Consider the following 23,237-nt stretch of genomic DNA (forward strand, 5'->3'; position numbering starts at 1 on the left):
TACTTGAAATATATAATAATTGGTAGAAGGGAATATAAAATATAGCTTAAAATAACATTTTAATTAAAGATAAGCATGGTATAATCTTGTAACCTGTAACTTGAAGGCTGAAGGCCTTGAGCAAGACCAGCCTGGTGAATTCACAGCTAGCTTTGGCTAAAATGTGACACTCTGTCTCAAAATAGTAACATAAAGAAAACAGTGATTTTTTTTTTTAAAAAGACTCACTGATTATCACCCAGTAGCATGACACCTTTCTGACTAGTTATTGACACTCACTTTGCTTCAAGTTGGACTGCTCTTCTCTGGTGATACACCAATGCTGTAGGCTCTGCTGCCAAAACTTTAAGTTTTCCATGAAGATAAAAAGCAGTTCTTCGGCCTTTCTTTATTGTCTCAATAAAGGCATCATATTCTTTTTTGATTGAAGTAAGAATGGACTTGTATGCATTGACATAGTCTATTACCTGAAATATGATTTTTCTGTCTGTAGCACTGAACTTTTTAAACAGAAGATATGGTGATGAAAAGCCTTTTAAGCAGGCTATTTTTAGGTGAAACATAATTATTAATTAGACATATAAGCATCTTACACCAAACTCAGCATGAGTAGGCACTAAAAACAATAACCACCAAGCACATGCTCTCCGTGGGTCACTATGTAGATACTGTGATCCTAGATATAAGAAAGGCTTTCTTATACTTGGTATGAATTCATACATGAGACATGAACTGATATAATACTAGGTCTACATTTTTCAACTGTAGGTCTTTTAAATATACATCTCTTACTCCTTTGAAATCTAGTCTCTTGACTTAATTTTTACATTATTTTTGTACTACGTTTAATGATTTGTATGTGTGTCTGTGTATAGGTGTGTGCATGTGAGTTCAGGTACCTGCAGAAATCAGAGGTTTCAGATCCCTCAGAGCAGGAGTTACTCATAGTTATGACCTACCTGATGTGGGTGCTAGGAATCTAACTCAGGTCTTCTGGAAGAGCACTTTACACTCTTAACTTTACGCTCTTGAACAATCTCTCTATCCCCCACTGAGATACTGCAATCCGAACTCATTCACCTCCACTAGGAAAATTGGATCAGAGCTCTGATTGTATCTCTAGTCTCAACATGTCAAAAACAACTGTGAAAACAGTCCACATCACTACACAGTCATGGTTTCCAATAATATGTAAGCAAAGCATCTGTCAGGAAGGATAACAGAAGAAAAGAATAGTAGAAAGGTTAACAAAGAAACCTAAGTGCCCTTAGAAAGGACACTTTCCATGATGGGGGGCAGGGGGGGAGGTAGAGGTGGCTCCACAGCACATGCCCCTTTATTAGGGCTGGTTTTTCTTAATCTTGTATATTCATCACTGATATAATACTAGGTCTACACAAAAATTATAAAAAAAATTTAAATAGGTTAAGAAACAAACAGGAAAATCTTTGTTTTTCAAATATTGATGATATATAGGGAATAAAAGTAACTGATCCAAAATTTTCTCTGAAATCTGAAATTATGCTTGTTTTTCTCTGCTGCATTTCCTGGGTATGCTATCCCCTACAAATGGCTTGTTTGTTTGTTTGCTTAACTAAATAGTATCTAAAGAAAGCTGTCCAGGAAACATCCATTTTATCACAAGTGATCTAGAGAGGCCATTAATCTGCAGCAAGTACCAGCAAAGGGAATCTGAGGAATAGAGCGCTCTCATTTATTTATTTATTTATTTATTTATTTATTTATTTATTTATTTATTTTGGCTTTTTTGAGACAGGGTTTCTCTGTATAGCTCTGGCTGTCCTGGAACTCACTCTGTAGACCAGGCTGGCCTGGAACTCAGAAATCCGCCTGCCTCTGCCTCCCAAGTGCTGGGATTAAAGGCGTGCGCCACCACCGCCTGGTGCTCTTTTTTATTTTTTGCCATAGCCACACCCTGTCTACCTCAAAGAGGACCCTTTCATAGCAAAAAGCTTTCCACACTAAGTACTCTGATACTTGTTCCTGTTCATCTTTTATCTCACGTGTTCCTGTTATGTGCTCTAATAATCCAGCTCAGGTACATGAATGGGTAGTCAATACAACTACAGTGATTGCATGACAATGATCATGCCAGTGTGCTAGAAGACCCAGATCTCAACAGAACACCGATGGATACCATTTTGAATATACAGAAAAGCATTAAAGTGGAGGATGCAAAGGAATACCACCATATCTAGAACTCTAAAAGGGCTCAAACTGTTTAGATGGAATTTCATTCATTGATTTTTATGTCATAATGTTGTCCATGGTGGCTGCCAACTCCTGGCTGCGAAGGATTTTCCAGCTTCAGCCCCCCTACCAGCTGGGATGACTGGCACGTGGCATAGCACCTGGCTTAAGAGGTCTCAATTTAACATGCCATATCATATCTAAACCAAGGTTTTACTGATACCACAAACAAACTCAGAACATAAAATACTAGTTTTTGTTCACAATGCAAATTCTAGCAAATTAGCACCTTCACTTGAAATGGTAAAAATGATTACCAGAGGGTACAACCAGTTATTGAAAAACAAAACAAAACAAAACAAAACCTGCTTGCTAAACTAAAATAACTGACTCTAACTAGCCTAACTTGCCATCAGGAAATGTAAATTCTGCACTTGTGCTTTTCCTCTTCATCCTGGTTTAACAAAACTGGATGAACTTCCCCACACTAGCATAGAGAAAGCAGTGGTCAGGCAGGCAGTAGCATTACTGAGGTGGCGGTTAAGCTAGGTAACAAACAGCCTCTTGAAACATGCCCTACTCATGAGCATCGCGGTACCTTGTCGAAAACGTTTCGGTATATGGTGTAATATTCATCAGCAGGTCCTTCCTCGTTGCAACCCACTCTTTTGGTTTCTGTGATTATGTATCTTTGTATGCTTTCCAAAAAGTCCTTGTCACTTCTACTAATGATAGGAGGGAGAACTGCATGTTTGTTTACTTCTTGGACTGACATAAATCTTAATCTGCAAGCTTGTTCACTGGAGAAAAATTAAACCTTGACCTTCTTTTGAAACAAAGCCAAAAACTTTAGTGAGCCTGCAAGAAAACATGAAAATCAGTTAATGTGTAGGCCTAAACCTCTTAAGTCAAAAGTCAATTTAAAAATACATGTGTCACAAGAAAAATTAAGAGATCTGTTATTGAGATAAATATTCCAGTCAATGAATTAAAATGCTCAGGCTAGTCTACTGACGTTTGCTATACTCCAGAATACAAATGAAATGTCAATTAAGAACTCCTCCCTTAGGGTCAATGAGATGCCCCAGAACCCAAACAAAGGTGGGAAAAGATAACCAACACTTAAAAACAAATCCACCATGTATTTTAGAACGCTGGGGATTAAATCAGGCTGAGAATACAGGGCCTTACTATGTAGCCTTGGCTAGCCAGGATCTCACTATGTAGACCAACTTGGCCTTGAACCCACAGAGGATCAGCTGTTTCCCTCTCAAGTGCTGGGATTAAAGGCATGTGGAGACATGTGCATATAGAACATGGAAAGTAAGCAATCTGTCACTGAGAAATACCCCAGCCCTCTTTTTAAAAATTTGTATCACATTTTAATTATTTTAAAGTTTGTGAAGCGGACAGTAAGCAGCTGAGACTTTACTCTTCCAAAAGGTTTCTTTTATTTCTTTCATGTGGGGAATGACTGTGTATGCTTCTTGCTGATGCAAACAAGGTCAAATACTTCTCCACCTCACTGTCCTCCTAGCCCTGTAACACTCATCTATCACACAATGACCATAATTAGTTGAGTTTTGTATTGTTTTAGATTGTTGTTTAGAGACAGGCTTGGTTGCAATCCTCATTCCCTATATAGCTGAGAATGACCTAGAATACCTCACCTTCCTGCCTCCACTTCCCAAATGACAAAAACACACCACATGTTTAAATAAATAAATAAAATCCCAATAACAACAAAACACGACTCCTGGAGCTGGAGAGATGGCCCCAGTTAAGAGCACTGGTTACTTTTTTTATTGAACCTGGATTTGATTTCCAGCACCTACATAGTAACTTACAACCATCAGTGACTTCAGTTCCAGCAAACTGGATGGTTTCTTCTGGCTTCCACTGGCACCAGGCATGCAAGTGATACAACAGACATAAGCACAGGCAAAGCGCATGCAGGTGAAGATACACAGACACACAGCTACAAAGATCCTACTGCTGTGGTGGGACACACCTTTAACCTTAGCATTTGGGAGGCAGAAACAGTTGGATCTTTGTGAGTTCAAGGACAATTTGGTCTACACAGTAAAATCCAGGCCAGCTAGGGCTACATAGTTAGATTCTGTATCAAAAACAATAAAATGTTTATTTTTTTTCTAAAGAGCTCTAATGGGTAATTTTATTTATTTATTTTAATTTTTTGGTTTTTGAGAGGTTTCTCTTGTATAGCCCTGGCTATCCTGGAACTCACTCTGTAGACCAGGCTGGCCTCGAACTCAGAAATCCTCCTGCCTCTGCCTCCCGAGTGCTGGGATTAAAGGCATTCACCACCACTGCCCAGCTCCATTAATTACTTAACCATTCCCATTAGCTATTGAACGTTTACTACTATAAATAATGATGTTTTGAATAAATGTTTAAGTTAACTTTATGATATGTTGGCAATATAGCTAATAACTAGTTATCTAAACTAATGTATCAAGCTTTTAAATACCACAAACATGAATCAGGACACCAGTCTCCACAGTGGCATATGCCTTTAATCCCAGCACTTGAGGGAAACAGCTCATCTTCTGTGGGTTCAAGGCCAAGTTGGTCTACATAGTGAGATCCTGGCTAGCCAAGGCTATATAGTAAGGCCCTATCTCAAATAAATAAATAAACTAAAAAATAAATAAATAAATAAAGGAGACACCACAATTTCGATGAGTTGGATTAACAAAAAGTCAATTTACAAGAGGATATAAAGTAGTCCCAACAAAGCCATAAGCAATGTATGCTTAAAATGTTAATTAAAAAAAAAAATCACTTAGTGTCTTTGTGTGGGTACACGCTCGTCATGGTACACACATAGAGGTCAGAGGACAATTTATGGAAGTCTATTCCTCTTCTTCCTCCACGGAGGTTCTAGCAACTGGATCAGCAGGGTTGGCAGCAAGTACATTAGCTCTTGGACCCATATCACTGGCCTAAAGTGTTCTCAAATATAAAATCAATTTGTTTTACTCATTAGTTCAGTAACTATTGGATGTCTATTTAGTATTTTACTGCTAGAGATTCAGCAATAAGTAAAATAAGCTCCTGGCTCCTTGGAGTTTAGTTTGGTAAGACACAGTATAGATGATATAATTGCAAATAGTAACAAAGTCAAAAGCCAGGGGAAGGGCAGAGTCACTGGGGCATGTGTGCTCACATTTGAGTAGAGTTCCTCCTTTGATTGGCCTATTAATGTCCTTTCAGGGGCCAACATTTTTCTCTCTGACAAACCTAATTTTTAATGTTATGTCCTTGTTACCTTGAAGGTAATGCATTTTACTCTCTGTAGTGTTGGATATTAATTCTAAGGCCCCACACATGCTCAGATAACCTTTAACCCCAAAGTGAAATATTTGAATGATGTGGAATAACATCATCACTTTTTACTTTTCTGTTTATGTTCACATTCGTGTGGGTACATGTGTGGAGAAAGGAGGATCACGTTGTATGGAGTGTGTGGGTCTTCTTGAATCAGCGTACCTTTTATTTTTAAATTTCTATTGCATTTAGTTAGTTCAGGGGTAGGAGGTGCTGTGAAAGTCTGAGGGCAACTTGCTAGAATTGGTTTTCTACACCAGCTGAATCTCAGGGTTGGAACTCTAGATCTTAATTCTCTTTACTGCTGGAGCCACCCGGAAGCCCTATCTTATTTTCTGCTGGCCAATGAGCTCCAGGAAGTCTCCTGTCTCTGCTGGCCTACCCTGTCACAGACTCGGCCAGGTACACCAGGCTTTTTTAAAGTGGGGGCTTGAGTTCGATATGCAAACACAGGGTTTTGCATATCGAACTTTTACCTACTGAGTCATCTCCTAGCCCTACATTTTTACTTTTCAAAATGTGTACTTTGGAGGCAGCAGAGCTATTATATTAAAATGAGGAAAGAGCAAACAGTTTATTAGGAATTTATGGATTCTCATTATAAGAAAACGGGAGCACGCCTACGCTTAAGGATAGGGTGAAGACACTGAGAGGGTGCATTAGAAAGGGCACTGGGTTTGTGAGGTGGAGAAGGGACTGAGAGAGGGCACAACCAGCTTCTAACAGTTTCAAGTTTCTCCGAGAGCACACGTTCTTATTTTCTACAGGATGGACACTCTCCACATCCAAACTTGTAGTCGAAGACTAAACACTCATTCAGGTTTCCCTATAGTATGACTTTTAAAACGTGAAAAGATGAAAATTCCAATACATTTAACCGTTTCATACTGGAGAGGCGCGTGAGGCTCAAAAGCTTCTTCGGACCAGATAAAGGGAAGCGGAAGGCCAGGAAGGGGCAGAACCCCGTACTTCGAAACACTTCGACTGTACTTCAGCTGCCTTGGACGTGGCGGAGGATACCCCGACCAGCTCCTTAAGGCGCGACAGGCACCTTCAGCCCCAAATGCCTTTCTAGACCTTAAGCCTTCCCTCTTGGACATTTCCAGAGAAGCTCCCCCCACGCGCAAAACACTGTTTCATCTCTAAGTCCTCACCTGAATCTCTCCTAACCCTGACTCCACAGCTTAACCGCTGTAATCAGGTAGCCCGGAAGTGTGGAAATGCATCTTGGGACACGTAGTTCTAGCAAGAAGAAAGCGGTGCAAAACTACAATTCCCAGATAGACTTGTTTTACCTCTCTTTTCTTATGCTCCACAAGTCCCCTTTAAAAGAAAGCCCCTCTTGATCTCATCGGCTGTATAAGAAAGCCTTTTGAGGCATTTTTAGCTGAGCACACCATTTCGAGGCCAGCCTGAGGCAAAATGAGAAAAGAGCGCCAGGAAACCGAGCGCCGGAGCAAATCTGGCACTGCGTTAGACAGCCCCGATTCGGCTGCAGCGCGCAGGCACGTGTGTGGCCGCCTAAGGGGCGGGTCCTTTGGCCAGGAGACCCAGTCGGCCACGCTCGGCTCTTCCTTTCCGATCCGCCATCGTGGGTGAGTGTGTGCTCGGTGGCTCTGCTCTGGCGAGTGGCCCTACGCGTCGCTCTCACTGGTGTCGTCGGCTCTAACCCGTCTCTTTTCGCATTCAGGTGGAGCCGCCGCCACGATGCAGATTTTTGTGAAGACCCTTACGGGGAAGACCATCACGCTCGAGGTACGGGCCTCCTTGGCGTTTAGGAAGCCAAGGCCTGACCGAGGCCCTCGGTGCTTGAGAGCGCGTTTCTGTGTCTGAGTTCTGAAGCTTGTCTTTGAGCTGAGAGTATGGTGCTTAGCAAGTACCAACGTTTGGTTTTCGGTGTGGTACGTTCTCGCCTGCTCTATCCGGAGTGGCGAAATGTAGGGTATGTGGTGGGAGACGCTTTTCTCCAGGCAGACGCGATCGTGCGCTTTCCCGGCCGTCGCTCGACCTGGTCTGGGAACGAATTTGGATTGTAGCACTCTTGATAGTTTGTCCGCTGTGTCATCAGCATTGATTACCCGAAGCTCACCTCTTCCTTGCTCTTTTTGTATAAAAGCTAGCATTTAATGACTTACTACGTAACCGCATATTAACTACGTCTATCAAAACTTGCAGGTTGAACCCTCGGACACTATAGAAAATGTAAAGGCCAAGATCCAGGATAAGGAAGGCAAGTAAAGTTTTGTCGCTAGAAAAATTTCTGGCTTGTATGACCTAGACGTGTTTGCTTTTATGGTAGAAGACAGATTGACAGGTTTATATGCTTTTGACAGTAAATTATTTCTGACCGTGGTGACAGGCTATCTGATTGGAAATTCTGCAAGACAAGTTTTTTAAATGTGTGACTTAAGAAATTAGTCTTTTCCTGTTTATTGATTCACAAAGACTGTAAAATGCTCAGGCTGGTAGTAGTACAGCCCACACCTTTAATCCCATTATTAAGGAGGCAGAGGCAGGTGACTCTTGAGTTCAAGGCCAGCCTGGTCTACAGAGAAAGTTCCAGGGTCTTTTAATGGCTTGGAAAAAATGTTGCTTCTAAGTCATTGACCACTGTTGGCAATTATTTGATTCACGACCATGGGGCATGTACCTTGTTCTATTAAACCCAATATTTTTTCTCTAATAGGAATTCCTCCTGATCAGCAGAGGTTGATCTTTGCTGGTAAGCAGCTGGAAGATGGCCGTACTTTGTCTGACTACAACATTCAAAAGGTTTGCTTGAGGGAAAATATGCAGAAATAGGGAAGATAGTGAATCCACTAACACTTGAGTACTGAGGCCGTTTCTTGATTTTAAAATATGTGATGGTTGGTTGACCCTTTTTGTGGAGAGCAGTCTGCTGTAGCTCAGGGCCACCTTGAACTGGATTCTTGAGCCTCCCTAGTACCTCTAGTGTTGGGGTAACAGACAGGCAGAACTGCACCCAGCCTACTGACAGGCAGGGGTTAGAATTGTTGATGCTACAATGCTGCTGTTTCATCTTCTAACAGGAGTCCACCCTTCATCTTGTGTTGAGACTTCGTGGTGGTGCTAAGAAAAGGAAGAAGAAGTCTTACACCACTCCCAAGAAGAATAAGCATAAGAGGAAGAAGGTTAAGTTGGCTGTGCTGAAATACTATAAGGTAAGCTGCTTAAGTGTAATGTTAGCAAAAAAACAGTTCCACTTGGAATAAGGTCTGACAATTGACCACAGTCCATACCACCCCTTTGATATTTAAATGAGTTTATATAATTGGAAACAAGATTTTTAACTTGGAGAGCTGATTTAAAGCACTAAAAATTAGTACTGTGAGATCAAGAGCTTGTGTAACATAAATCAGGCTTCAGGACATGTTTTGTAAAATCATCTTAAAGTAAAATTTTTGTTTTTCAGGTGGATGAAAATGGCAAAATTAGCCGACTTCGTCGAGAGTGTCCTTCTGATGAATGTGGTGCTGGAGTTTTTATGGGTAGCCACTTTGACAGGCATTACTGTGGCAAGTGTTGTCTGACTTACTGCTTCAACAAACCAGAAGACAAGTAGTTGCGTATGAGTTAATAAAAAGAAGGAACTCATGTTTAGTATTGTGTTTTATTGTACATTTAAATAGTGTTTCTTGGGCTTTGTGACTTTTGGTTCCTGAGAGATGCTAGCTCATGGAGAGTTTGATTTTCCTGGGGAGCACTAAGGCAATTGGGTCAGAATTTATTTACTTTTTTGAGACAACGTTTTTCTGTGTAGCCCTGTCTGTCCTGGAAGTTACTCTGTATACCAGGCTGGCCTCAAACTCAGAAATCTGCCTGCCTCTGCCTCTGCCCCACTACTGCCCTGCTTTGTGTGTGTGTGTGTGTGTGTGTGTGAATTCTTTAAGGGTTGTGGAATATCCTGTAGACCTGGAAGTAGAAGCTACATTGTCATCCCTTTGATCTTGCTTTAATAGTCATGACAGTATGTCTCAAAAAATTAAGGTACTAATTCAAAGCTGCCTGGAATTTAAGGAGATACTGTATTGGCATGCAAAAGCTGTTAAATGTTTTCATTGTTCATTGGTGGTGATTTTCCCTCTATATAGGCTAGGCATGGTGCATAGTTTCAGTACTTGGGAGACTACAGTAGGACCTTGTATTTAAATAAAGGAACTAAAGCAATACATTTACCATTTTTTTAAAAAGATTTATTTATGTGTATGAGTACACTGTAGCTGTACAGATGGCCATGTGGCTGCTGTTGAATTCAGGACCTCTGCTGGCCCCACTCACTCCAGCAGTAATTTACTGCAGCTGTCTTCAGATGCACCAGAAGAGGGCATCTGATCTTCTTAAGGGTGGTTGTGAGCCACCATGTGGTTTCTGGGATCCGAACTTGGGACCTTTGGAAGAGCAGTCTCTTAGCCGCTGGAGCCTACATTTACCTTTTTTTTTTGAGACAGGGTTTTTCTGTATAGCTCTGGCTGCCCTGGAACTCTGTAGACCAGAACTCAGAAATCCGTCTGCCTCCCAAGTGCTGGGACTAAAGGCGTGCGCCACCACCACCTGGTAACCATTTTTAATGTGCTTTTTAAAATCCTGGATCCCAAGAAGTCTTAGTTGGAACTTTATTTTCTTCATAACAAATGACTTGATCTCCCACTTTGAATTCTACTTTTTCTTCATCTAAACTAAGACCACAGTCCATACCAGTCTTTACAACCGAAATGTCATCTTTATGGTGTTTCAGTGAGGTTAATGAGCCTTAAAAGAAAAAAAAGTCAGTGAGTATGGCCCTGCTCGGGCTTCCCCAACTTGCTCTAGCCCAAAGATTTATTATTATAAATAAGTACACTAGCTGTATTCAGACACACCAGAAGAGGGCGTCACATCTTTTTACAGGTGGTTGTGAGCCACCATGTAGTTGCTGGGATTATGCCACCTCACCAGCCTGTCAAGAGGACAACTTAGTTGGTTACCACCTTCATGGAGTTTTGGATAATTTCAAGTTGTGGGGCTTAGGTGGCAGTGCCTTTACCTGCTGTGCCCTACTCCTATTACCCAACCAGGTAATCCTGAGAGATGACTTGATAGATAGAATCTCCCATTTTAAAGGTAGACTAAATAGCAAGTCTGGAGATCACTCGGGTGGGTCCTTGGGTTCAGTCCCCAGTTATAGGGACAAAACAGTACAGGGCTTAAATGTTGGGAGCAAAAAAAAAACAAACCTTAAACTCTAGGATGTTATCAGAACTAATTGGGATGGAGCCTATCAATAGAACAATTAGAGCATAAGCTAAGGCTATTGTAGTGAAAAGTGAATATATAGGTTTTGGGTGGCTACACAGGAAATAGATTTTTCTGTGTACAATTTAGAAATAGATTTTGATATTGCTTACCCTTCCAAATAACTTGGCCGTTTTGGATTAATTTAAACTTCTTCTGTCTTTCTATTTGTCCCTTTTGAACTCTGCAGCCAGCAACAGGAATTTTTTTCTTTCCTTCTGTTACAGTGAAGGTAGCTAGTATAGAAGCCTCACCTTTAGAAAGAAAACAATGTAATGGCTGGGAGGCAGACACAGAACTATAACAGGTAACTGACTTGCAGAGGACCCCAGCTTGATTCTTAGCACCTACATGGTGGCTAGTGATCATCTATAACTCCAGTTCCAGAGAATCCAGCATTCACTTCTGGCCTCCAGGGGCACAGGTCACACATCTATTTCTCTGCTCTGTGAAAACCTACTGTTACCAGGCATGGTTGTATACACCTTTATTCCCAGCACCCAGGAGACACAGACAGGAAGATGTCTGAATTCTAGGTCACTTCAAGTTTTTTTTTAATATGTTGAGCAGCACTAGTTTGTAACCCATGTTCAAATAAAGCAAACAGTTTGATTGTATTGCTGACTGGGTATAACAGTGATACCTACTATGCCCACTTATTGCTGGAAACTGCAACTGACTTTCCCAAATTGCTCTTGGGACAAAAACATAATCTGTACAGTGTGATACTATTTAGCAGGCCAGAGTAGCCTATAGTACAGCTATATAGACCCAAGCTGCAAAACCAGATCTTAGAACAATGTTACGGTCAAAAGGATAGATTCAAGAATTATTCCAGATTAAATAGGATATAAGAGACAACAACTACATGTAATTTATGAACCTGATCTAGGTGAAAAATCTACTTTATAGCCTGTTTTAGACAAAATATCATAGATAAGATTAGACTGGTCAAGAATATGCTAGAATACTTTAAAAAGGCTCCTCTATGACAGCCTTGTTCACGTGTAGACTTGAGCCAAGTTCTTAGTCATTTTGTTTGCTTTTGTATCCTCTAAACATGATAACTTTTATGGGACTTAGAAGTCACCATGAATTCTCATTCATGGTAGTCATTTTTTTTCTAGAATACACACTGTATTGGGACAGTAAATCTATTTCTCTAAGCTTTGCTTTTTTTGGTCCTATTTACAGTGCCATAGTACACATGTTGCAAAGTAGCAGCTAGTACTCACCTATTGGGTACTCTTCCAGCCTGTGGGGCAATCTGCTGCTTAGTTCCTCCTGCAAATCTTCAATAAGATGGTAGATGATTTTGTGAAGTTTAATCTTAACTCCCTTTTGTGCAGCTGACTGCTGAATAGCACTGCCTGCATTCACATTAAAACCATAAATAACACCTGGAACGCAGAAACAAGATTCTGCTAGCACAAGCATTACAGTACAGCCACTTACTTACCTTTGAGGCAGAAAGACAAATCAAGATGGTTTTATTTCCTTCTTTGTAAATTACATAGCAATAGAGAAGTTCTGTGACTTTCATGAAAATGAGTAAAATTTAAAATTATTACTGGGTTTTATAAACTACATCTTGTTTACAATGATGTTTTCTTCATGATTTAAAACAATTTTTTAGATTTATTTTGAATATTTTGCTTACATGTATGTAAGAGGTGGTTAGAAGTGGGAGTCAACTGTCCTGGAACTGGCATTACAAGGTGCTGTAAAATACTAAACAACTGCTAACAGATGAGAGCACTCAAAGGGTGAAAGATACCTGGAATTGCACTCTTTGACCAGGGCAATAATGATGCTTTAAAAAAAAAAATCAAGGAACACTACTTGGTTTTGCAACAGTTCCCAAGTTTGCAGTGGCTGTGACAGATGGATTATCTATGATTATTCCTGCACAGCGGAGAGTGCTGGCCAATCATCAGCCACATACAAAATAGGTAAAACATGTAAAACATGATCTAAAGAACACAGTTTAACATGCAGCCCACAGAATCTTTACCATCAAATGTCTCAGCAAAGGTAACATCATTTTCACTGATGTCACCCAGTCCAAAATGCACTAATTCTAGTTGACATTCGTGGGAAGCATCATAGGTATCCAGCAGGTTCAATATGGCCTCCACAGACCCATCAACATCACCTACAAATGCAGCAAGAGTTTAGAATGCAGATATATAAAATGACAATCTATTTTAAAGCTAAGAGGAATGGCTTTATCACTAAGATCACTTTTATTTAACTTCAGCATTATAAGAACTTACTGATAAAATACAAATAAAGATATATTTGCAATGAAATCAATACAATCTGCTTGCTCAGAAAAAAATTTTTTGAATACCAAACCACTAAAATAGTTTGTACTTTAGTTAAGGGTTTACTGGGGCAGTGCACATCTGTAGCCTGGACATTTATAGGTAGGCAGGAGAAAAGGACAGCCTGGCTTCTGGAGCAAGCCCAGGCTAGTTTGGGCTTAGAGAGCAAGATTGCGACTCTCCATCCCCGACCCCTAATAAAACTAAAGAAGAGGGATCCCAAATGCATTATGAGAATTAAAAAAAAAAAACACATTTAAATAGTTGTAAAACCTTCAAAAAATTACCTTTAATAATAATAGGAAGCACATTTGAGTCCCTTTTTGTCTTTTCTTTGGGCTTTAAGAGTTTCTGTTCCTTTCTTTCAAGGTGCTTTTTATATGATCTCTCCTTCCAGTTCAGACTCCTATACTTCTCACGGGCTTTCCAATGGGCTTCTTGGTGTTCTTTTCGCTTTTCTTCCATTATTTTCAGGTCATCTTTGCCTTTTTCTTCTTTTTGCTCAGACTTCCTCCATTCAACAACTTCACGGGCCCTTGGCTTTAGAGGAAAAACTGGCATGACTTAATGAAACAGACAGCAGTATCTGCTAGGTTAAAAGCTTTCTGCTTTCCCCTTATGAAATCAGCTTAATTTCAAGTATGAAACCACTAATTTTATAATTGTAAGAATTTTAAATAGAATTGAAGCATTTTTAAAACCTTTATCTGAAAAATATAATACTATAGTTAGACTCTGAAATGGTATACTGTTTATATAGCCACTTACAAACTATAATCATTTCAATATTAGCACTCTTATTTAACATTAAATATTATAGACTGGTGCATAAAGCCATCAAAGAGTATCTAAGATTAGGGAATTAGGCTTGAATACCTCAGATTCTACTTCAAGAATTTCATCTCCTGCAGAAGGGAGGTCTCTCCAGCCTATGATTCCCACTGGCATGCCAGGATAGGCCTCATTAAGTGTTTTTCCATTTTCATCAAACATTAGTCGAACTTTTGCCCAACTCTTTCCAGCAACTAGAATTGAGCCTTTTCTCAGAGTTCCTCTTTGAATTATAGCTGTTGTAACAGGACTAAAATGAATATAAAAAGTAAGTATTCTTAAAGCTTCATCAGGACAAAATTGTACTTTCTTAAGTAGAACAAAAATAGCTATATGAATAATGTGCACACAGACACACACACCTATGACTATATAGGACTAATTTCCTCTTCAAATTCTCAAGCAGCTTTGGAACTATAAAGACATTTACTTGGCCAAGGATTTATCACGCTATACTTATTTAAAATGGGGAATCATAGCTTTTTAATTTTTTTCAGTGTGGTTTAAGATTTACATGTCTGAGTGTCTCACTTGTATGTCCACCATATGCTTGCCTGGTGCTCTCAGAAGGTATCAGATCCCCTGGAATTGGAGTTACAGAAGGCTGTGACACACCATAAAAATGCAAGGAACTAAATCTAGATCCCCTGCTAGAGCAGTAAGTGCTCTTAACTGCTGACTCATCTCTCCAGCCCCTCAGCGTGGTTTCTTGAGACAGTCTCTTAATCTAGCCTGGCCTTCAACTCTTCCAGCCTCAACCTTTAAAATGGTGGGATTACAAAAGTATGTATATAACTACAATGGGCCAGGTCTCAGGCTTGTCCTCATCATGACAAAAACCAAAAATAAAAACAAAGTATTCTTCACAATAGCCAAGGAGCAGAAGAAAAACAAAGATGTAGAAGCAGCCCCAAGTCTTTCAACAGAGGAAAGATTGGGTGAACACACTTGGGAACGCTCTCTTGTTAACTGAAGCAAGGTGATCATGAATGGACAAGTCCTATGTGACCACACTAACGTAGTATCTAAAGGGGAAAGTGCCACAGCAGTTTGTTCTGGCTCAATCCTATCCTGCTTTCTAACCCATGCAGTTGCTGAAGCTCTTAACAGCATAGAAAGCAATGAGGAAATCTCTTGTGCTTCTGGGCAGAACATTCAAGAGCATGTCATTACAAAGACCTCCTGGGTTAAGCCAAAGAATTAGAAACTAAAATGCAACAACTGATATTTCACTCCATTGTTATTCTATCTGTAAATGCAAATATGTGGGCCAGTGATAGGTGGAAAACAATCAATTTAACTACTTTAGCCATCAAAGTGTGACTAGATTTATATAGACAGTTGATGTGGTTGGTCTCCTGACAACAACTTTATTTTTGTATCCAGTGTACTAGTGCACCAGTGTACTAGTACTTTGGAAAAACACTTTTTTTGAAAATATAGCCCAGAAGCTAAGAGTATGCAGTAAAACTATACCACCAAGTCACAAAAATAATCAAACAGAATAATCATCATTTTAGTCCAGTCCTACCCTCTTCCTTTGTCTGTGAAAGACTCTATTACTGTTCCTTCCACTGGACCCGTGGGATCTGCTTTCAGTTCCAACACTTCTGCGAGAGCAATTGTTGCCTCTGTCAAAGCCATCAGGTTATCTCCCTTTAACAACAGGGTAATACATTATGAGTAAATGGTATTGTTAAATGTCAGGGTATGAAGACCAAATAAATCTTAGGACAGCTACAGTTTTCTTTTAAGAATTAAAGTCATGAAATAACCAATCTTACAAAATGAAAACGAGCAGCAAACATTCAGCAAGAAAACCTGACCTGAGGACAAATATCTACAGGACAATTTTAACAGGCAGCTACTAGAGGTGCTGACTAATGCCTTTGATAAGCACAGGTTCCATTGAGTTAATTCTGTTTCCTCTACTTGCTTCCACAATTGTGCTTTTCTTCTTTCTTTTTGTATTAAAAATATGGTTAATTTATTTTTATTTTATGTGTATTAGTATTTGCAAGCATGTAAATATATGCACCAAGTGCAATCCTGGTGCTGCAGAGACCAAAGAAAGAATGGGATCCTGGGGCTGGAGAGATGGCTCAGTGGTTAAGAGCACTGACTGTTCTTCCTGAGGTCCTGAGTTCAAATCCCAGCAACCACATGGTAGCTCACAACCATCTGCAATGGGAACATATGCCCTCTTCTAGTGTGTCTGAAGACAGCTACAGTGTACTCAAATAAATAAAATAATATGTGAAGAAGAAAAAAAGAATATCCTTTAAAAAAAAAAAAGGAATGGGATCCTGTGATTTGTGAGCCATCATGTGGGTACTGGGAATGAAACCCAGATCTTCTGAAAGAGCAGCAAGTATTCCTAACCACTGTCTCTCCAGCATCTGGGTTTTTCATTTTTTTGGTTTTTTGGTTTTTGTTTTTTTTGTTGTTGTTTTTTTTGAGACATGGTTTCTCTGTGTAGCCCTGGCTGTCCTGGAACTCACTCTGTGGATCAGGCTGGTCTTGAAATCATAGAGATCTACCTGCCTCTGCCTCCCAAGTGCTGGGATTAAAAGTGCATGCACTATACCCAGCTAGGTTTATTTTTGTTTCTATATATGACTATTTTTCTTGCATGTATGTATACCATGTGTGCACCTGGTTCCCAGAGAGGCCAAAAGAGGGCATAACACCCTCTGGAACTGGAGTTATAGCAGGCTGTGAGATGTCATGTGGGTGCTGGGTTCTCAGCAAGTGTGAAAGTGCTATTAACAGTTAAACCATCTTTCTACACTTCTACCTTATATTTTTAGATAGGGTCTCTTACTGGGCCCAGAGTTCACTGATTGGCTAGGCTGGTTGGCCAGAATGCTCCAGGGTTGTACTTGTCTCCCTGGTGCTACAGTTACTGATGTGCACTACTATGTACAGCTATCATGGGGGTATAGGTCAGAAGTTGGGTCCTCATGCTTTTTTGGTAGGAACATTACCAATGGAGCCATCACCTCAGCACTTAAAACAAATCTTTTATCTCAAAACATTAGAAGGGGCTAGTGATGCAGTTGAGTTGGTACAGTGCTTACCTAGCATGCATGAAGTCTAGGTTTGGTCCCCAACACTGTGTAAACCAAGGGACACTCATGTAATTCTAGCACTTGGATCCTAGGTAGTTTGAGACTGCCTCAAAATAAAAGTGGCCAGTGGAGGGGGAACATGGCTTTAATTCCAGCACTTGGGAAGCAGAGGCAAAGGAACTGCTGTGTGTTCCAGGCCAGCTAGGACCACATAGAGAGACCCAGTCTCAAAAAAAAAAAAAAGGGTGTCCTTATGGATGAAGCACAGTGCATGATGTCCTGAGATGCTGGAACTTACTGTAAGCGCAGAGACGTGCACCGCTTGAACATCACCGCCATACTCTTCACATACCACATCATAAGCTAGGAGCTCTTTTTTCACCTTTTCAGGATCAGCATCTGTCTTGTCACACTTATTTATTGCAAGGATAATAGGAACTAGAAGAGAAAGTCATGAAAAGTGAAAATGGAAACTCCTTCAATTCCAGACATTCACTGTGAGAAATACCAACCTGCTCTGGTTTTCTCTTCATCCAATGGATGCATATAATTAACCAAGGCTGAAAAGACCCATTTTAGATTTACATTACCTGACTATGTTGTGTTAAATACAGAAAAAAAAAAAAACCCAAAAAACACAAAAAACCTGTTTCTAACTGTGGTTTGGCTCAGCCCTTAGCACACACCTTTAATTCTAAACAATGAAGGTAAAGTTAGTTTGTAGAAGGAAGCATCCATGTTTGAAAGTAATGTCTAATTGAGTGGCAGACAAAGTGACAAATCAGAGAAAGATTTGACAGAATAGGATAAGCCCAACTCTCATGAGGAGAGGAAAGGGAAGCTACTTAAGAGGGCAGTGTAGAGAGAAGGCAGTTTTACTGAGACAGTTTTACAGAGACAGGTTGAAGAGAGAACAAGCTAGACACAGGTGAAGACAGATCAAGCAGAGAATGAGAAGGAATCAGATTAGAATAGATTGCTAGAATTAGTTTGAGGCCAAATGGAGGAATTCAGTAAGAAACTGAGAGAAGCCAGATTGAATCAGTCAGTCTAGAGGAGAGTTTGAGCCTGAACAGCTAAGTAAAACTAGCTAGCTGGAGTTCAGAAAGAACTAGAAAGGAGTGAGCTTATTTAGCAGTAAAACTGGTCTTGAATGGTTTTCTTGAGTTTTATTTTTTTAAAGGACACAAAGTTGGGTGAATGATGAAGAGGGGAAGATCTGGGAAAAGTCAGGGGAGGAAAAATGAATATGATCAAAACATACATAAAACCCTCAAAGAGCAAATAAAAAGATTTTTTAAGAAGGGTTATTTGTTTTTATTTTATGTATTTGAGTGTTTGCTTTTTTTTTTTTTTTCGAGACAGGGTTTCTCTGTGTAGCCCTGGCTGTCCTGGAACTCACTCTGTAGACCAGGCTGGCCTTTAACTCAGAAATACACAGCTCTGCCTGCCTCTGCCTCCCAAGTGCTGGGTCTAAAGGCGTGCGTCACCACCGCCCAGCAAGTGTTTGCTTTCATATTATACATGTGTATCACATGTATGCCTTGTATCCTCAGAGGCCAGAGGAGGGTACTGAATCTCTTGGAACTGTAATTTTACACAGTTGTGAACTGCCATAGATATTGGGAACAAAAAGCAGGTTGTCTGGGAGAGCACCTTAACTGATGAGACACCTCCTTCGTTCCCAGAATTACAATTCTGCTTCGTGTGTTTCATTTTAAGACAGGGTTTTTCTGGGGGCTGGAGAGATGGTTCAGAGGTTAAGAGCACTGACTGACTGCTCTTCCAGAAGTCCTGAGTTCAATTCCCAGCAACCACATGGTGGCTCACAACCATCTGGAATGGAATCTGATGCCCTCTTCTGGTGTGTCTGAAGCTACAGTGTACTCATATACATAAAATAAATAAATCTATCTTAAAAAAAAAGACAGGGTTTCTCTGTGTAACCTTGGTTGTCCTGTAACTCACTTTATAGACCAGGCTGGCCTCTAACAGTTCCACCTACCTCTGTCTTTCAAATGCTGGTATAAAGACATGCACCATTATGCCCACCTATAACCTTTGTAATAAGCCCTTAAAAAGAAAAAACACCGATATTTCCTACTTGATCGAGTTTAGCACAGCACATTCTGTACCTTCTGCATCTTTGGCATGCTGAATGGATTCCACTGTTTGTTTCATTACTCCATCATCTGCAGCCACAACCAACACAACAATGTCAGTGACCTGAGCTCCTCGGGCTCTCATTGCTGAGAAGGCAGCATGTCCAGGAGTATCAAGAAAGGTTATCTTTTCTCCAGAAGGCAGAGAGACTGTGGAAACAGGGATGCAAGTTTTTGAGATAGGGTCTTTCTATGTAGCCTTGGCTAGCCTAGAGCTAGATATGTAGACGATACTGGTCTTGAACTCATACAAGTACTGGGACTGAAGGTGTGTACTACCATGCCCAGCTCAATAATTTAATTTTATTGCTTCCACTAATTTTAACCAGAAGAACACAGTCTGAAATTTCCTAAAGAAATCATAAAATATGTTCTTTTCATGTAATAATTTAATGCTAAAATTCTTTGTATTTCTAGAATATAGCTACTTTGATAAATGTACCAACTCATTACCATTCTGAAGAGAGAACCCATCAATAGTTGTAAGGCGATCACTTGTACATCACCAAACTGCAGCTATACAACAACTATCTCAAGCCACAAAAAGGCAAATTTGGTATGTAGCTGATAGCTCCAAATTTAAGCCCAATAATAACAGGTTTTAAATCTTAGCTTTGCTATTTACCAGCTGTGTACTTCGGAGAAGTTACAGAGCCTGAAGAAGTCTCACTTCTTACAGATCTTAAAAGAAATATTAATACCTATCTCATGATGCTGTGAAAAGAAAACAGAAAAAGAACATAAAGTGCTCACCACCCAGCCAGGTGAACATTCACCAGTGCCAGGTGCCAGGGGTTATGTTTAGGGAATGGGAGCTGGTATTCACTTGTTATCGGCAACACCACCCAGCCTACATCTGAGATTTAACACACATTATTAAAGGAGTTAGGCTCATTAAACTAAAACCAGTAAAATAACAATGTTTTTACAGAAAGTCTAAGACAACATTTAGCTGCCTGCTCTACACATGATCGTTTCAGTGGTTTAAGCAGTCTCTTTACTTTGAGTCTGTTTATTTCACAGCATGGCATTTAATTAAAGAAGACAGGCATTTAATTAAAGAAGACAAGCATGGTTTCCACAAACACCAGTGTTTGTGTTCATACCAAGAAAAGCACCAATGTGTTGAGTGATGCCTCCGACTTCCATCGCTGCCACTTGAGTTTCTCGAAGTTTGTCAAGTAAGGTCGTTTTCCCATGATCAACATGACCCATTATAGTAACAACTGGGGACCTTGGTTTTAATAAGGTGGGATCTGCCCCAGGCCTACAATTAATAGCAAAGGAGTTTCATTTCTTAAATATCAGAAATGACAGTTATCAGTTCATGGCTATCACTACAAGCAATAATTGATAACAAAATACAACAGCTTTGATTAGACATAACTATTTCCACCCTTTTTACACAGAACAACCTAGCAGATTAGCCAGTGACTCCCTATTTGTTATGAAGTAGGCATCTTCATATTAGTGGGTGGAGCTTAATCAAAATTTAAAACTCAGACTAATATATACACCCTGCAATTTATGAAAATTCACATAGTTTTTCATCAAGCTGAATATAGTTTCTGGTGCTTTGAATACATGCTTATGCTATAGTCACATTCCATTTTAACTACAAAAAAAATAAGTCTAAGCAAATCTTCCCAGAGACACCGAGTAAAACCACATGCTTAAGTGTTAGCTAATATACGCTGTTTTACCTTCTCACAGCATCTTTATTTTCTCTAACTCTTTCCTGTTTTAATTTGCTCCATTTCAGCTTCATTCCTGCCTTCTTTATAACTTCTTTGATCCAGACGTCGTCTAAACGTGAGTTTGCTTCTAGTGAATCTATGTCAATGGCCGTGTTCAGTAGAGCTTCATATACACAATCTGCTTGAGATAAACACAATTTCTCATAATCATACATCTAAAGGTTCGAAGTGAGTGCTTGGGATTGGAGAGCTGGCTCAGCTGTTAAGAGAACTGGCTACTGTTGCAGAGGCCCCAGGTTCAATTCCCAGCACCCACATGGTGGTTTATAACTATTATAACTACCAGTTCCAGAGGATTCAATGATGTCTTTTAGCCTCTGTAGGCACCAGGCACACTTGTGGAATGCAGATTCACATGTGGGCAAAATACCCATGCACGTTTAAAAAGAAAAAAAAAAAAGTAAAGTAATAGAAATAAATCACTTAAGAATGCACTTTGTTTTAATCTGTAAAAATAAGCCCATCTGTGGTGGTGATGAAATGTGTAGTTGTGTTTCAAAACACAGTAAGACCTTTCTCAAGAACAAAGCAAAAGAAGAGCAATGAGCAAACATCATTCATTTCAGTGGTGTGCTGGTAAACAGGGAAGCTGTCAGTTAAATGTCAATAAATAAATTTATAGCATTCCCAGTTGCCATTGTAGAATCCTTCAAAATAACACCAAGGATGCAGTGGATGAGATGGGGAGAGCTGTACACTAGGACACCACTGGGTTGTCGCCCCACTAGACAGAGAGAATAGGTATTAATAACCCAAAGGCAGTACACACAATAAATATATAAGTGCAATAAAATAATTTTGAAAAGTTTTCATGAGTCTTTACTATCTCAGTGATTTTATGATTTATTTATTTATTTATTATTTATAGAGTCCAGAGTTCATGTAAGTGGGTGTTGAATCCCTAATCCTCCTAGTTCAACTTCCTAAGTTGCTGAAATAACATGCAAGTGCAAGCATAATTGCCTTGTGATTTAATTTTTAAAAAATTGTGTCCTAGCATGTACAGGACCCTGAGTTCAACCTGTAATGCTAGATAAAAGGAAGGAGGGAGGGGAAGGAGGAGGGAGGGAGGGAACGAAGGAGAGAGTTGTAACAGAATCCTTTAAAATGTATAATTTTTTTAAATGTACAATTTTTTAAAATGTATTTTAAAATGTATATATTTTTTAAATATGTATAATCCTTTAAAATGTATAATTTTTTTAAAATGAAAAGTTATTCCCACAAATATACCTCTGCTGGTCTTCTCAAATTTCTCAAATTAGTGAGAAAAAGAAATCAGAAAAATTATAGAAAAAGAGAAGGAAATCAGGAGCTAGAGAGATGCCTCAGTGGTTCAGAGTGTTCTTTCAGAGGACCCAGGTTTGATTCCCAGCACCCTCAAGGCATTATACACCTTATAAACATCTGTAACTCCAGTTCCAGGGCATTCTATACTCCTTTCTGGCTTCCTTGGGTCCCCAGCATGTGTGTGGTACAAAGACAAGCAGGCAGGCAAAATATAAATAAAATACACATAAAATAAATCTTAAGAAAACAAAAAAAATAGTAAAAATATCCCCTCAGTTTAAAAAAAAACAGAAAAAGAAAAAAGAAAAAAAATCAGAGTCTGGATTTACACTAATAGTCCAGAAATTTTATGAATTTAAAGTGTTCTTTTTGAGAGAGGGTCTGTCCTGGAACTCACTCTGGACACGAGACTGGCCTCACAGAGATCTGCCTGCCTTTGTGCTGGGACTAAAGGTGTGTGCCACCACACTTATGAATTTAAATTTTTATTTACTTGAGTTGTATTTCATATTTGTGAGTGCTCTGCCTCCATGTATGTCTGATACCCATAGAGGTTAGAAGCGGGCATTGAAATTACAATGGTTGAAAGCCACCATGAGAGTGCTGGGAATCAAACCTGTATCCTCTGCATGACCCGGGGTTTTATTTATTTATTTCCTTTTGTGGAAGGGTTTCATGGTGTGAGAACCAGCTGGTCTGGACCTCTCTATGAAGATCAGGCTGGCCTTGAATTTAAAGCTTCCCAAGTGCTTGGATTAAAGGTGTGTGCCACACAGGAATTCCTACATATTCACTAAAAGAGCGTAGAGAATTACACTTGGCAATGAGTCAAGAAATGATTAGAGCCGGGCAGTGGTGGCGCATGCCTTTAATCCCAGCACTTGGGAGGCAGAGGCAGGCAGATTTCTAAGTTAGAGGCCAGCGTAAGTGAGTTCCAGAACAGCC

The 23,237-nt window shown here is 39.8% G+C and overlaps 3 protein-coding genes across 9 annotated transcripts in view; 1 reads left to right on the plus strand and 2 right to left on the minus strand.

The window, feature by feature from the left end:
* The window catches only part of Clhc1 (clathrin heavy chain linker domain containing 1), a 30,623-nt gene extending 23,575 nt beyond the window's left edge, over positions 1-7,048 (minus strand). For 2 of the 4 annotated variants that reach the window (XM_031339877.1, XM_031339875.1), the window contains exons 1-3: positions 6,717-7,048; positions 2,810-3,069; positions 280-467 (exon numbers count right to left, since the gene is read on the minus strand). In XM_031339877.1, the coding sequence (XP_031195737.1) occupies positions 280-467; positions 2,810-2,986 (365 nt within the window). In that variant the 5' untranslated portion in view covers positions 2,987-3,069; positions 6,717-7,048. Of the gene's footprint in view, positions 1-279; positions 468-2,809; positions 3,070-6,716 lie in introns of those variants that run through there. The other 2 variants (XM_031339876.1, XM_031339878.1) reach the window with 2 other exon arrangements.
* On the plus strand, positions 6,965-9,184 carry Rps27a (ribosomal protein S27a). Its single transcript, XM_031339879.1, has 6 exons — positions 6,965-7,157; positions 7,253-7,317; positions 7,738-7,792; positions 8,249-8,334; positions 8,613-8,744; positions 8,996-9,184. Exons 2-6 carry the CDS (start codon positions 7,270-7,272, stop codon positions 9,143-9,145), a joined length of 471 nt encoding a protein of 156 aa, XP_031195739.1. The 5' UTR covers positions 6,965-7,157; positions 7,253-7,269; the 3' UTR covers positions 9,146-9,184.
* Positions 9,185-10,017: 833 nt separating this feature from the next.
* Positions 10,018-23,237, minus strand: part of Mtif2 (mitochondrial translational initiation factor 2) — a 17,760-nt gene continuing 4,540 nt past the window's right edge. For 3 of the 4 annotated variants that reach the window (XM_031340994.1, XM_031340993.1, XM_031340996.1), the window contains exons 4-14: positions 20,949-21,120; positions 20,352-20,512; positions 19,219-19,395; positions 17,382-17,521; positions 15,544-15,668; positions 14,058-14,262; positions 13,469-13,721; positions 12,869-13,009; positions 12,090-12,254; positions 10,968-11,108; positions 10,143-10,332 (exon numbers count right to left, since the gene is read on the minus strand). In XM_031340994.1, the coding sequence (XP_031196854.1) occupies positions 10,160-10,332; positions 10,968-11,108; positions 12,090-12,254; positions 12,869-13,009; positions 13,469-13,721; positions 14,058-14,262; positions 15,544-15,668; positions 17,382-17,521; positions 19,219-19,395; positions 20,352-20,512; positions 20,949-21,120 (1,853 nt within the window). In that variant the 3' untranslated portion in view covers positions 10,143-10,159. Of the gene's footprint in view, positions 10,333-10,967; positions 11,109-12,089; positions 12,255-12,868; positions 13,010-13,468; positions 13,722-14,057; positions 14,263-15,543; positions 15,669-17,381; positions 17,522-19,218; positions 19,396-20,351; positions 20,513-20,948; positions 21,121-23,237 lie in introns of all 4 variants that reach the window. The other variant, XM_031340995.1, reaches the window with a different exon arrangement.

Source organism: Mastomys coucha, unplaced genomic scaffold (assembly GCF_008632895.1).
Source record: "Mastomys coucha isolate ucsf_1 unplaced genomic scaffold, UCSF_Mcou_1 pScaffold22, whole genome shotgun sequence".
In the NCBI taxonomy this organism is placed as follows: Eukaryota; Metazoa; Chordata; class Mammalia; order Rodentia; family Muridae; genus Mastomys; species Mastomys coucha.